The sequence below is a fragment of the Bubalus bubalis genome, chromosome 12 (assembly GCF_019923935.1).
Source record: "Bubalus bubalis isolate 160015118507 breed Murrah chromosome 12, NDDB_SH_1, whole genome shotgun sequence".
Classification (NCBI taxonomy): Eukaryota; Metazoa; Chordata; class Mammalia; order Artiodactyla; family Bovidae; genus Bubalus; species Bubalus bubalis.
In genome coordinates, this window is record NC_059168.1 from 45,441,911 (window position 1) to 45,455,970 (window position 14,060).

General features: G+C 47.3%; 1 protein-coding gene across 2 annotated transcripts in view; it reads right to left on the minus strand.

Annotated features, from left to right (window-relative positions):
* Window positions 1-8,574: 8,574 nt before the first annotated feature.
* NCK2 (NCK adaptor protein 2) overlaps window positions 8,575-14,060 on the minus strand; it is a 115,374-nt gene continuing 109,888 nt past the window's right edge. For both annotated transcript variants that reach the window (XM_025261123.3, XM_006055976.4), the window contains exon 5: window positions 8,575-9,808. In XM_025261123.3, the coding sequence (XP_025116908.3) occupies window positions 9,614-9,808 (195 nt within the window). In that variant the 3' untranslated portion in view covers window positions 8,575-9,613. The remainder of the gene's footprint in view (window positions 9,809-14,060) is intronic.

Genomic DNA, 14,060 nt, shown 5'->3' on the forward strand with positions numbered 1-14,060 from the left:
ACAATGCTGTGGTAGTTTCAGGTGAACAGCGAAGGGACACAACCATACATATGCATGTATCCATTCTCTCCCACACTTTGCTCCCATCCAGGCTGCCACATAACATGGACCAGAATTCCCTGTTGCTGTAAGTAGGTCCTTGTTAGTTATCCATTTTGAATATTTGCCCTGTAGGCTTAAAAAGAGTCGGACATGACTGAGCAACTGAACTCAAGCACAAGGTACAAGATGCCCATTTAAGGGTGTGGCCCTGGCAGGACGCGTGTGGGAAGAAGCCCTGCAGAACGGGCCACCTTGCAGGCTGGCAGCATCTAATGAGGTGGAAGCCACTACAGGCCTGCAGGAGCAGAGAAACAGCCAGTGGGCCCCTGGAGTCCCTAGGCACTGCCTGGAAAGGGACAACGGCACAGCAGAGGCGGAGCTTAGAGCCGTCCACCCTCGGAGGCGGTCTCAGCTGGAACCTAGTTGGTGGATGTCTGGGCCGGGACTTCCCCCATCATAAAAATCCCCCAGTCCAAACGGTGAACCCAGATTCCTCTTAGGAAAGGTATGGCAGCATTCTTGGGGATGACAACAATTTCTTTTCTTAAGCCTAGGAAGATTTTTGAATTAAATATGTGTATTTGTTTATTTTTATTTATTTTGGCTGTGCTGAGTCTTCATGGCTGCACACAGGCTTTCTCTAGTTGGGTGAGCGGGGACTGCTCTTCATTGCAGTGCACAGGCTTCTCATTTCGGTGGCTACTTTTGTTCCAGAGCATGGCCTCTAGGTCATCAGGCTCAGTGTTGTGACTCACGGGATTAGTTACTCTGCAGCATGTGGGATCCTCCTGGACCAGGGATCGAACCTGTGTCTCCTGCATTGGCAGGCTGACTCCCAACCACTAGACCACCAGAGAAGCCCAAATATATAGCCGTTTAATTGAATTAAATTATAGCATTACTATTTTTGAAATAAAATCTGTACATATTGGGTTAATGTATTTACAAAATTTGAGAATTTGGCCTGTTGATTTAAAATGTATAATTGATTTTAGACTTTTGAATTTAGGTTGGAGTCAGTAAATATATAAACAGCATTTAAGACAGCTGAGGGCTTAACCATAGTTAATTAGATTTTCAAGGATTACTTAAGTACTTGGAAAGGTTTGCTAATTATATAACTTAAGCACTTAAAAAAGGAAATTTGATTAATAAATATATAAATGCAATTTTAAATACTTAAAGTTTATTTAATTCAATTTTTTAAAATGAAAATAGACATTAATCAAAGTAATTAAAAGGAATTGCTCAATGTTGAGTTTGAAAATAGAATAAGATTTGTGAGTTGGATTTTAAAATTTAAGGAAGAACCAGGATTTGGTAACTATTTTTTTTTAACTGAACTAACTTCCTTTTGAATAATCTTTCTTTTCTATATTCAAAAGCCTTAAGAACACAAAAATATCCCACTGTGAGCCTCATACTTCTTAGGGAGACGGGAGCCACCATGCAGATATCCTACCGCTATTTGGGTCACCAAATCTATGTACCAGCTGTATCCACCGTTCCCTTCTCTTTTCAGATACCAACAGAGTCTGGTTCCCTCATCATTGTGCAGTCCCCCTTCTCTGCTCCCTTTACCTTCTCTCCACTGGGGGGACCTTCCCCACACCACCAGCTCTGTGCTAATCTGCACACAAGCCAGCACAGGGGCCAGCATGCAATAATTGGTAAAAATGTATTCTATGCATTACACCTGTGGATTAAGATACATAAAAATTAATCTTTCAAGATAGTATAGTGCTGAGTGTTCTTGTAATTGCCAGTGAGGATATGTGGACACTGAAATGTAAGCTTCCACAGGCGGTTGTGGACGTGAGACCAAGTTCTAATGGTGTGGCATTTTCTCCAAGCCTTATAAAAGTGTCGCAACTGCCATATGGATTAGGATGGCTGCTATCCGAAAACTACAAGTGTTACGAGAATGTGGAGAAATAGAAAGACTTCTCCCCTGCTGATGAGAATATAAAATGGTACAGCCACTGTGGAAATAGTATGGAGGTTCCCTGCCAAATTAAAAATAGAAAACTATCTGACCACATGATCTGACAGTTTCATATCTGGGTATGTGCCCCAGAGAATTAAAAGTGGGATACTGCACACCCATGTTCATAGCAGCACTATTCACAATATCCCAAAGGTGGAAGCCACCCAAGTATCCATCAACTGATAAACAAATAAAATATAGTATATACACACAGTAGAATATTGTTGCGACTCGTGTCCGACTCTTTGCGACCCCATGGACTGCAGCACGCCAGGCTTCCCTGTCCTTCACTATCTCCTGGAGTTTGCTTAAATTCATGTCCATTCAGTTGGTGATGCTATTATGCAGCCTTAAAAAGGAAGGAATTTCTGACACCTGCTACAAGATCGATGAATTTTGAGGACATTATGCTGAGCAAAATAAGCTCACAAAAGGACAAATACAGCATGATTTCATTCTTATGAGGTCCCCAGGGGAATCAAATACAAAGAGACAGATAGTAGATGGTAGGGGCCAGGGCCTGGGGGAGAGTTTCAATTTTATATGAAAAAGAAGTTCTGGAGATGATTGTGGGAATGGCTGTACAACAATGTGAATTTATTTAGTGTCACTGAGCCAAACACTTAAAAATAGTGAGGCTGGTCAAGTTATCAGTATTTTACCACAATTTTTAAAAAAACTCACAATGGTCACAGGCCACGTTTAGTGCCTAGTTTAAAGGATTTTTCGGGGCTTCCCTGGTGGCTCAGATGCCTAAGAATCTACCCACAATGCAGGAGATTCCCGGTTCCATCCCTGGGTCGGGAAGATCCCCTAGAGAAAGGAATGACAACCCACTCCAGTATTCTTGCCTGGAGAATTCGGTGGACAGAGCCTGGGGGGCGACAGTCCATGGGGTCACAAAGAGTCAGACACGACTGAGTGACTAACACACACTTAAAGAATTTTCCAGAGATTCTGTGGAGATTAGACAGATAAGAAATAATAGCTCTACTGAACGAGACCCTGGCCCATTCCCAGATGACATGTGATCTTATCGGAGATGGAGACACAGGGGCCTGATGGTCTGTCCCATTCAAAGTTTGCATGAAATCAAAGTACCCCTGGGACCTAGAATACACTCTCTAGCCAGCAAGTGACTGTGCCAAGGTCTCCCTTAGAGTGTTTTTAAGGTGCGTTTGGTTTAACTCTCATTACACCAGAGAGAAGGATGTGACCTTTGTATTTTATTCTTGTTGTTCAGTAGCTAGGTCCTGTCTGACTCTTTGAGATCCCATGGACTGCAGCATGCCAGGCTTCCCTGTCCTTCATTATCTCCCAGAGCTGGCTCAAACTCATGTCCATTGTATTTTATAGGTTCTCTTTTTCTGTTGTTAATCAGTCAACAGATATTTGCTAAGAACCTATGACATACAAGGAGCACAGTGCTAAGAACTTTGAGAAAAGTTTTTAGGTTGAACCTTAAGACACTGCCAACATTCAACCATTTGACCTGTGGGGAAGAAAGGCAATTTCATATTGTTCAACCTAAACTAGTCTGATGGGAGAGAACTAATACAGAGACACAGAAAGGTTGGCTAGCAGCCCGCACAGACAAACCTGAGGTCTTCCGAGAGGGGCTTTTTAACAAGGAAACCAGGTGAGCTTGGGACATGGGTCCGATGGGCAGAGTCACTCGAGTTACAAAAAACGGTCGCAGAGGGAGGCAGAGTGCCAGGTACAGGCTGTGTGTGGAATTGTGAGAACGCAGTTTGGATCAGGAGATGCTGAGGAGCAGAGTCAAGGGCAGTGGGAGCACACCTGGATCTAGAGTCTGGACAGCCACGGCTCCATGGGGAGGAGGGAGTGGATGGACACAGGAGTGAAGTGAGGACATGGAAGCCCATGTCCAGGAAGGATGAGTGGTTGAGGGAAGGAATTAGGGAAGTCAGAGAGGCTAGCAGTTCCCACTTAGTGCAGCAGAGCACAGGGGGAATAGGGAGCAGAGCATCATGTACCAAGGGTAGGGGAGAAAGAGGTGGTGTGGGCTTGAGTGCTGGAGTGGGGGTGGCGTACTGCCTGAAAAAGGCAGGAGCAAGTGATTCAAGTGAGGAGGAGAAGGATGGGAAAAGATGGAGGTAGGGCTGGGTTTTGCTCAGTCACTCAGTCGTGTCCAACTTTTACCACTGAGCCACCAATGTCCTCTTTTATTAGGACCATTTAGCAGGTTATACAAAGGCTCTAAGCATTTTACATTATTGTGCAAAGCAGCTCACCTTCTCTACATGAACGATGTTTATCAGTTCTAAGATTGTCCCTAAATGACTGGCAGCAGCTCTGCATGCGTGCATCTGAGGCCGTGAAGGTGCAAAAATTTCAGGACTCAGCAAAGATCACACCGCTGGAGTGATCTGGGTCAGGGCCAGGCTTACATCCAGTGTGGACACCAAGGTCGCAGGGTTCGAAGAGCAGGGAGGGAGGACCACTTCTTCCTTGGCCTTGAGGATTCTGCAGGTCCTGACCTGTTCTTGGAAAGCCCCAGATCCTCAACCATCAGTGGGAGCTCAAGTACAAGGCTCTGGTCCTCTGGTTCCCAACTTTGGTTGTAGAACCCAGTCCCCAAGCTGAGGTGACTTAGTTACTCAGTTGTGTCTGACTCTGCGACTCCATGGACTGTAGCCCACCAGGCTTTTCAAATGCCCATCCCTGGCCAAGGAGGCCATGCATTTTAAGACACTGTCACAGTGAGCTTTTATATTACTGTGGGGCTCATCCATCTTCAGCAGTGACTTACAGTCAAGTTACAAGATCCCTAAAGGAAGGAACACAGACTCTCCAGTTCACGTGTGAAGCTCAGAGCTGAGCTGGAGAAATGCAAGTGGAGGTGCAGGCAAAGAGGATTTTTTTTTTTTAAAGCTCATTCTCGAGTCCTCTGGCCTAATCATGGGCCATGACTTCTGTCAACTGTCCTCACTGGACTGATCAACCTTCTGTTGATTTACTTTGTGGAGTTGGGGTTGGGCATCTGTCCCAGGTGGTGTATAGGAAAAGCATATCAGAACTTCTATTTTTTAATTACACAAAAAGAAAAACTTAATTGTACTACTATTTAGTGTTGTTTGCTATTTTTACCAATATTATTCAATATTCTACAATACATATAAATGCGTAAATAAATATACAGTTAAAAGAAAAAGCCCATTCTAGTCCTGATGATCAGACGTTTCTCTCTAGACGGCCCCAGAAAGGGCAGGCTGTAAGGCAGGTGTGCACACAGGGTCGGGGGTCAGGACAGTACCTGCCCTGCAAGGCCCCACCGCCCAGGAAGGTCCAGGAACCCCTGCCCTCCAGGTTGGAACCTGAGCTCTTGAGAAGCCTGTTCTCCTGGCTGGAGCTGTCACCCTCCAGGTCTGAGTCACTATATCTGGCCAGGGGTACTGTCTGCTGGGAGAAGGTGCATCACCCCACCTTTTATGGTGGCTCAGATGGTCAAGATCTGCCTGCAATGTGGGAGACCCAGGTTTGATTCCGGGTCAGGAAGATCCTGGAGAAGGAAATGGCAACCCACTCCCATATTCTTGCATGGAGAATTCCACGGACAGAGGAGCCTCTGGGGGGCTACACTCCATGGGGTCGCCAAGAGTCGGACATGAGTGAGCAACTAACACTTTCCACTTTCAAGTTAACATCTACCCCCATGTGATGGTGTCAGGAGGGTAGAGCCCTCACGAGCACCCTCGTCAGAACAGCCTAGGAAAAGCCGGCTCTCTCTGCCATTGCAGGGTTCAGGGTGGATGTCTGCAAATGGGCAGGCCCTGGCCACAGCCTGACCACGAGACCTGGTGACCTCAGACCTCCAGCCTCCAGAACTGTCAGGAATAAATTCGACGTTTCTAAGCCGCTTGGCTACAGTATTTTGTCACAGTGACAGGAGCTGAGACTCAGCATAAGTCTTCAGGATGTTGGTTTCAACTTTTGCCTGACCCTTGATGGCTATTGGTGCTATCAGCTCAGGCTGAGAAGGGTGGGGGGCTTCATTCCACATAACACGGAGAGAACAAAGGGGCTCAGGAGAGGGTGACTTCCAAGGGTGTGGGCTTGCCAGTCAGCCGAGGTGAGAACGCAGGGTGAGGTCGGGATCAAGCGTGGCTCCTGGGCAGGAGAGGCGGTGGCTCCAGGATGCAGAGTCAGCTGGAACCTCCTTGAACACCGGAGGAGGCTGAGTTCTAAGCCGGGGTGGGCTGGCTCCAAAACCAGAGTGAGGATTATGCTCCACAGGGCCTCCTGGAGCCAGGGCTCTGGATGGGGCTCCCGAGGAAGCCGACGGAGATGAGGACGAGGACAGTGTCATGTGGACCACTTGACACAAGGAAGCCTGACTGGCATCTCCCATGGTCCTGCGCACACGGGATGACCCTGTCCCAAGCGCCACGCCAGTCAACCCCGCACAACCCTCCCTGTGAACTACAGAGGTGAAAGCAGCCCTCCTGACTTGTGAGCCAACACTCAGAACGGCTGGATAATGTGCTTGAAGTCACGGGGCCAGTAAGGATGGCCTGGCCCTTCCCGGGACAGCAGATGGCACCTGGGCCAGGTGTTAGAGCAGAAATACTAAATACACGAGTCACATACTTGCTGATGAAAAACATTGGATTCTAGGGAGCAGCTGGCCAAAACCAGACCCATATTTATTGAAAAGTAGAATTTTAAAAGAAAACTTTCCAACTCTGTTACACTCTCCATCTGAACTTTGGTCTTACTATTTTGGCATTCTGGTGCTGAGTGGGAAGAATGGTGAATGATCAGATCACGAACCAGTCAGCACATGGAAACCAAAGACACAGCGGTACGGCACCACAAATGCTTTGGAAACGGCATATCTTCAGGAGATATCAAGGAAGGGAACTGCAAGACTTGTCCAGTTAAGAGTTTCCTTTGAGAGGCACTTTGGGAGAGCAGATGGACAGCTTGAGTGCCCAAGAAACATGAGTTTGTGGCATTCTGCAGAAGCCACATGTGGGGATCCTGGTGGCGCTAGACTGTAAATCACAGGCTTTTCCTGGAAAATGAAGGCACATTTAACACAAACTTATGAGCAGTCACACAGACTACAAACCACCAGGTGTTACTGTCCTCCAACGTCTGTGCAAAGAAGGGAACTGCAAGACTTGTCCAGGGAACCTCTGGGTGTGCAGAAAGGTGACAGCACAAGTGTACCTGGATGGACTGCTGGTGATCCACACTTCAAACCACACAGGGACCCTGCTGGACACCCCTAACCCCTCCTCATGGAACCTCATAGATGCAAATTCTGATCGACCCCAGGGAGCTAGAGATCCCCTCCTCAGTTGTCTGAGATTAAAAATAATTGTCAATTACAACCATAAGCCTTAAAGAGGTTCCTTAAGCCAAAACATGTGTTTGTAATGTGTCCTTTATTTCTTCCTGAATGGCTGTATCAGTTATTTTGGTGTCCAGGAACTCTCAGTATAGAGGGACTCCTGCATGAGGTCAAGGTGGAACTCACAACAGGAAGATCTGAAAGTTGGGAGGAAGTAGGATTTCCAATGACAAGGCCCAGGATCTACCTGTTTTGTCTAAGGTGATGGTCTGCCTCACTCACCTAGAGGTCCATTCTTATGTAACTGGGTGCCCCCAACCTCAGATTGTTTAGTTCCTAGGTCATGTCTGACTCTTTTGAGACCCCATGGACTGTAGCCCGCCAGGCTCTGTCCAAGGGATTTCCCAGGCAAGAATACTGCAGTGGGTTGTCACTTCCTTCTCGAAGGGATCTTCTTGACCGGGGATCAAACCCACATCTCCTGCATTGGCAGGCAGATTCTTTATCACTGAGTCACATAAGCCCCATCAATTTCAGGTACCAGACACCAAATTTCTAATTTATCATCAAACATATAACAAAGGCAACTAAAGATACAATGAACTCGCAGAGAGGAGCCTCCCAAGGCCAGCATTGTTGGGGGGAGGTGTGGTCCTGATGCCAGACCCTGGGCTTGCCACCTGCTCCAGGAGGCAGCAGCCACACCCTCATGAAATCATCTGGTGATTCACCTTCTCTATCTGTGTGATGGGCATGATCACAGAACCACCTCAAGGAGCTGGGACAAGGATGCCAAGTCCAGCAAAGAGGGAGAGATGAGCACGTGTCTGCTGCAAGCCAGCGCTCTCTGGCTCTGTATTCCCAGTGCCCAGCGCTCAGAGGAGCTGGACAACGGCTTCCCCAGTGCATGAGAGGCAGGCAGGAGATGGGAGAGGAAAGCTAGAGGAGAGAAGGCTAGCTGATAACAGGCTGGTGACGTATATAATTTCCAAAGAGTAATTTTAAGACCAAACTTGAGATTCTGGTTTCTCTTGGAGTCATGCTAATTAAAATTTATTATTTCAAGATACAAAAATGTGGTCATAGAAAAAGAAAACACACAAGTAATAAATTTATTAGAAGTCCTCCTCAAAGCGCTCCCCTGGGGGCACGGAATGCTCAAGCTTATAGGAACCCCTTCCCCACTGCTCAGTCCAGGCTTGGCAAAAGATGAACACACACAGGGTCTCGTCATAATACTTTTTTATTACAATATCCAAAAAACTGAGTATGCAGTTTAGGAGGTCTCAAGACCCCTTCCTCAACTGTAGGAATGTGCCATCTCAAGACTGTATATTGGAACTATAAAGGAGTTCAGATGTAAAGAGAAAAGAAAATGCAATTTCTTCATAAACATTCTGTCTTTTACTACCAATCACATATCCTTTTGTAAACCCTGAAAAATTTCCCTGTAAAGCAAATACTATATATATATATATATATATTTTGTGTGTGTGTGCGTGCGTGCGTGCGTGTGTGTGTGTGTGTGTGTGTGTGTGTGAAGTGTGGTGGGTTGCTCCCCTCCCCAAAGATCACCTGTTTTCCTTAATCATCTGCATTAGTGTCAACAAATGGCTACAGGTACATATGACTTTGAGAATTAAATACATCACTGTGAGATTGAAACGAGCCGAAGGGCAAGAGGAAAGAGCACTCTGCTGATGGCACGTTGGGGGGAAATTTCCGAAACCACTGTCTTCCCCCAGTCTCTGGCCCCTCTTCTGCAAACCGGCATTCCAGGACCTCTTTTCTTTATTGCAAGCGCAGCCCCAAAGGCACTGGACAGCATCTTCCCTCCCGTCTTGCCCGGTGGTTCCAGTATTGCTAACAGCGCCCGGGGTTGTCCCCGGAGAGCCTGGGAGCTGTGGGAGCGCAAACGACACGGATGGAGGGCTGCTGGGGTCAGGACTGGGGGTCCCCAGGCAGGTGCCGCCTGCTCTGTGGCTCATGGACATAAGGGCAGCTCTGGTGCATCCACACGGCGCCCGAGGTCTGTAAGGGGGTCTGCTGGCGCGAGCGGTGTGAATGGACTAAGGCTGTCTCCCACGGAGGAGGAATAAAGTGAACCGACTCGCTCTGTCCACCTCTCATCACGAAAACCAGCCGGGAGGGCCCGGGATGGCAAAGAGTGGGGTGGTGGCAAATAACCGACCTGGACAAAGAAGGGACCAGGCGGAGAGAATGGGGCCTGCAGGACAGCCCAGCCAGGGCGCCTTCCCGGGGCATCACTGCAGCGCCCGGACGAGGTAGAGCTTCTCCCCGTGCTCGCTGGTGAAGATGGGGGCTTTCTTATAGTGCTCCACCAGCTCGTCCATGGTGTGGAAGCGCCGCTGCCCAATGCAGTAGACGTTGTCCACCAGCTGAACCTTGAAATGCTTGTTCTTCCCTGATGCTTTGAGAGACACGGAGAAGTCACTGGGCTGTGGGGGAAAGAGAACACACACAGGTTACCACTGGGCTCCGGTCCACACCCAGGGCAGCTACCTCCTGATCTTTAGAACCACCCGGAGGCTGGTGAGATGCTCGTGTTCTGGATCGAAGAAAGTGACACTGTACTTAGTACTTTCGGTGCAAAATGTGCTTTCACTATTTGAAAACTGGAGACTTGTTCTGAAATGTACAGCACCGATGCTAACCAATGCACATTTTTCATTTCCCTAGCTAGTTCCTGGATTTGTAGAAAGTGGTCTGTACATAGGCAGCGGCTAGAAATACACTTCCTCTGGCTTCTACCACTATTAGGAGCTCAGCCAACAGCATGGTGCTGGCCCAAGTATAGACACCAAGGTCAATGGAACAGACAGATGAATGAATACAGAAACTGTGGTATATATATGCAATTGGAAATGTTACTCAGCTATAAAAGAAAAAGAATGCATGCGAATGAGCCCTAATGAGGTGGATGAACCTAGAGCCTATTATACAAAGTGAAGTCAGAAAAAGAAAGACAAATATTGTGTATTAACACATGTGTATGGAATCTAGGAAGATGGTACTCATGAACCTATTTGCAGGGCAGCAGTAGAGACACAGAGAACAGACCTTTGGGCACATTGGGGGAAGGAGAGAGTGGGACGAACTAAGAGAATAGCATGGAAACATACATATTACCATATGTGTACGGGAGCCAGTGGGAGCCCAACCCAGTGCTCTGTGAGGGTTGGGATGCATCCCATCCTAGAGGGGTGGGATGCATCCCATCCTAGAGGGGTGGGATGCAGAGAGAAACAGGACGGGGCTTCAGAAGGGAGGGGACATATGTATACCTGTGGGTGATTCATGTTGATGTGCAGCAGAGGCCAACACAATACTGTAGGGTAGTTATCCTCCAATAATTGTATTTTGTTCTATACTTCTCTATATTGTACAATTATAATCTTTGATTTAAAAAAAAGTCAATGGAACAGAATAGAGAGCCCAGAAATAAATCCACACTCTCGGGGTCAATTACTCTGTGACAAAGGAGGCAAGAATATACAACAGAAAAAAGATGGTCCCTTCAATAAGCAGCGCTAGGAAAGGTGGATAACTACAAGGAATGAGATTGGAACATGATGGGTGACACAGACCCGATCAATGAGATGGAAGGATGTCCCACCCTGCCCCCGTCTCACTGTCACTCCTGTTCTTGCCGTTTCTGAGCCACCCCTTGTCCCTCTCCCTACTCAACCATTCCTGAGGGTCTCGGAGCACAGAATGGCCACGTGGAGATGCCTCTGCATCCCCAGACTGGATAAGCTCCACTCTCCTTGGCTTTGTTGTTATTGTCGCTCAGTCGTGTCTGACTCTTCAAGATGCAATGGACTACAGCCCACCAGGCTCCTCTATCCGTGGGATTCTCCAGGCAAGAACACTGGAGTGGGTTGTCATTTCCTTCTCCAGGGAATTGTCCCAACCCAGGGATCAAATCCACGTCTCCTGCATTGCTACATGGATTCTTTTTCACTGAAACACCTCCTTGGCTACTGTCCAGCAGAAGACATCCTGACACATCTGTGGGTCAGGGCTGCATCTAATCCACGGCTGTGTCCACAGAGAGCCCAACAGATGGTGGGAGCTGTATGATCCAGGTCTAAAGTGAATTCTGAGCCCAGACTTTCACCCTTCCCCAAACCAGGAACTCACTGCTGGTGATGACCCATCAACCCAGCCCCTGCTCGCATGTCTCCCACCAGGACAAAACCAACAAGCATCCCTTCACTGGTTTTTACACTGACTCTGCAAACGTTTGATCAAAAGTGAACAGATCTTGCAAAATGACAGACAACTCTATATAAACCAATGACAACTGAGGGAAAGGGGTGTCTAGCAGAACCCAGATCTGGGGTGGGCCACTGGTCCCCAACAGTCACAATTGTCAGCATCACAATATTGTAATTATCCTCCAATTAAAATAAATTTAAAAACAGTATCACAGAGATAGACATATTCAGTTAGTTAGTTAGTAACTATGTGTCCCTTTGCCCAAAATAGACCAAATAAATCTTTGAGGGGAAAACCTCATCTTATCTCTATACTAAACTCAGGGCCCAATGCCTTGGGGGAAGCCCAGAAAACACTGCGGGGATAAAATTTCAGGAGGAGATAGGAAGATCTAGATCCAATTAGGCTTTGGGTTGTGTGTTATTTCCAGAATCACAGCCATTAGAGGATTAGGGGTGGATAGGGGGATACAGGGAGAAGGCAATGGCACCCCACTCCCATACTCTTGCCTGGAAAATCCCATGGACAGAGGAGCCTGGTAGGCTGCAGTCCATGGGGTCGCTGAGGGTTGGACACGACTGAGCGACTTCACTTTCCCTTTTCACTTTCAAGCATTGGAGAAGGAAATGGCAACCCACTCCAGTGTTCTTGCCTGGAGAATCCCAGGGATGGGGGAGCCTGGTGGGCTGCCATCTATGGGGTCGCACAGAGTCAGACACGACTGAAGTGACTTAGCAGCAGCAGCAGCAGCAGGGGGATACAGAACTTGAAAATTATTTCCCCAACTTGATCTCTTATGCCCCTTCCCCAAAAAAGAAATGAATCATCATGAATGATTCATCGGATCAACCAGCCATCAGCATGCACGCTGCTATATTTAAAACAGATAACCAACAAGGACATACTGTATAAAACAAGAAACTCTGCTCAGTGTTATGTGGTAGCCTGGAAGGGACGGGAGTTCGGAGGAAAACCGATACATGTATATGTATGGCTGAGTCCCCTGCCATGCACCCGAAACTATCACAACATTGTTAATTGGCCACTGTTGTTTAGTTGCTAACTCAGGTTCGACTCTTTGTGATCCCAGGGACTGTAGCCTACCAGGCTCCTCTGTCCATGGGATTCTCCAGTCAAGAATACTGAAATGGGTTGCCATATCCTCCTCCAGGGGATTTTCTTGACCCAGGGATTGAACCTGAGTCTCCTGCATCTCCTGAATTGGCAGGTGGATTCTTTACTGCTGAGCCACCAGGAAAGCCTCATAAATTGGCCATACTTTAATACAAAAAATTTAAAATAGTATAAAAGCAAGAGAGTTCCAGAAAAACATCTATTTCTGCTTTATTGACTATGCCAAAGCCTTTGACTGTGTGGACCACAATAAACTGTGGAAAATTCTGAAAGAGATGGGAATACCAGACCACCTGACCTGTCTCTTGAGAAATCTGTATGCAGGTCAGGAAGCAACAGTTAGAACTGGACATGGAACAACAGACTGGTTCCAAATAGAAAAAGGAGTATGTCAAGGCTGTATATTGTCACCCTGCTTATTTAACTTCTATGCAGAGTGCATCATGAGAAACACTGGACTGGAAGAAGCACAAGCTGGAATCAAGATTGCCGGGAGAAATATCAATAACCTCAGATATGCAGATGACACCACCCTTATGGCAGAAGAGGAACTAAAAAGCCTCTTGATGAAAGTGAAAGTGGAGAGTGAAAAAGTTGGCTTAAAGCTCAACATTCAGAAAACGAAGATCATGGCATCTGGTCCCACCACTTCATTGGAAATAGATGGGGAAACAGTGGAAACAATGTCAGACTTAATTTTTGGGGGCTCCAAAATCACTGCAGATGGTGATTGCAGCCATGAAATTAAAAGACGCTTACTCCTTGGAAGGAAAGTTATGACCAACCTAGATAGCATATTCAAAAGCACAGACATTACTTTGCCAACAAAGGTCTGTCTCGTCAAGGCTATGGTTTTTCCTGTGGTCATGTATGGATGTGAGAGCTGGACTGTGAAGAAGGCTGAGTGCCGAAGAATTGATGCTTTTGAAGTGTGGTGTTGGAGAAGACTCTTGAGAGTCCCTTGGACTGCAAGGAGATCCAACCAGTCCATTCTGAAGGAGATCAGCCCTGGGATTTCTTTGGAAGGAATGATGCTGAAGCTGAAACTCCAGTACTTTGGCCACCTCATGCGAAGAGTTGACTCACTGGAAAAGGCTCTGATGCTGGGAGGGATTGGGGGCAGGAGGAGAAGGGGACGACAGAGGATGAGATGGCTGGATGGCATCACTGACTCGATGGACGTGAGTCTGAGTGAACTCCGGGAGTTGGTGATGGACAGGGAGGCCTGGCGTGCTGCGGTTCATGGGGTCGCAAAGAGTCGGACACAACTGAGCGACTGAATTGAACTGAACTGAAACGGCACAGAAGGACATTTTAAGTAATCAACCGCACAAT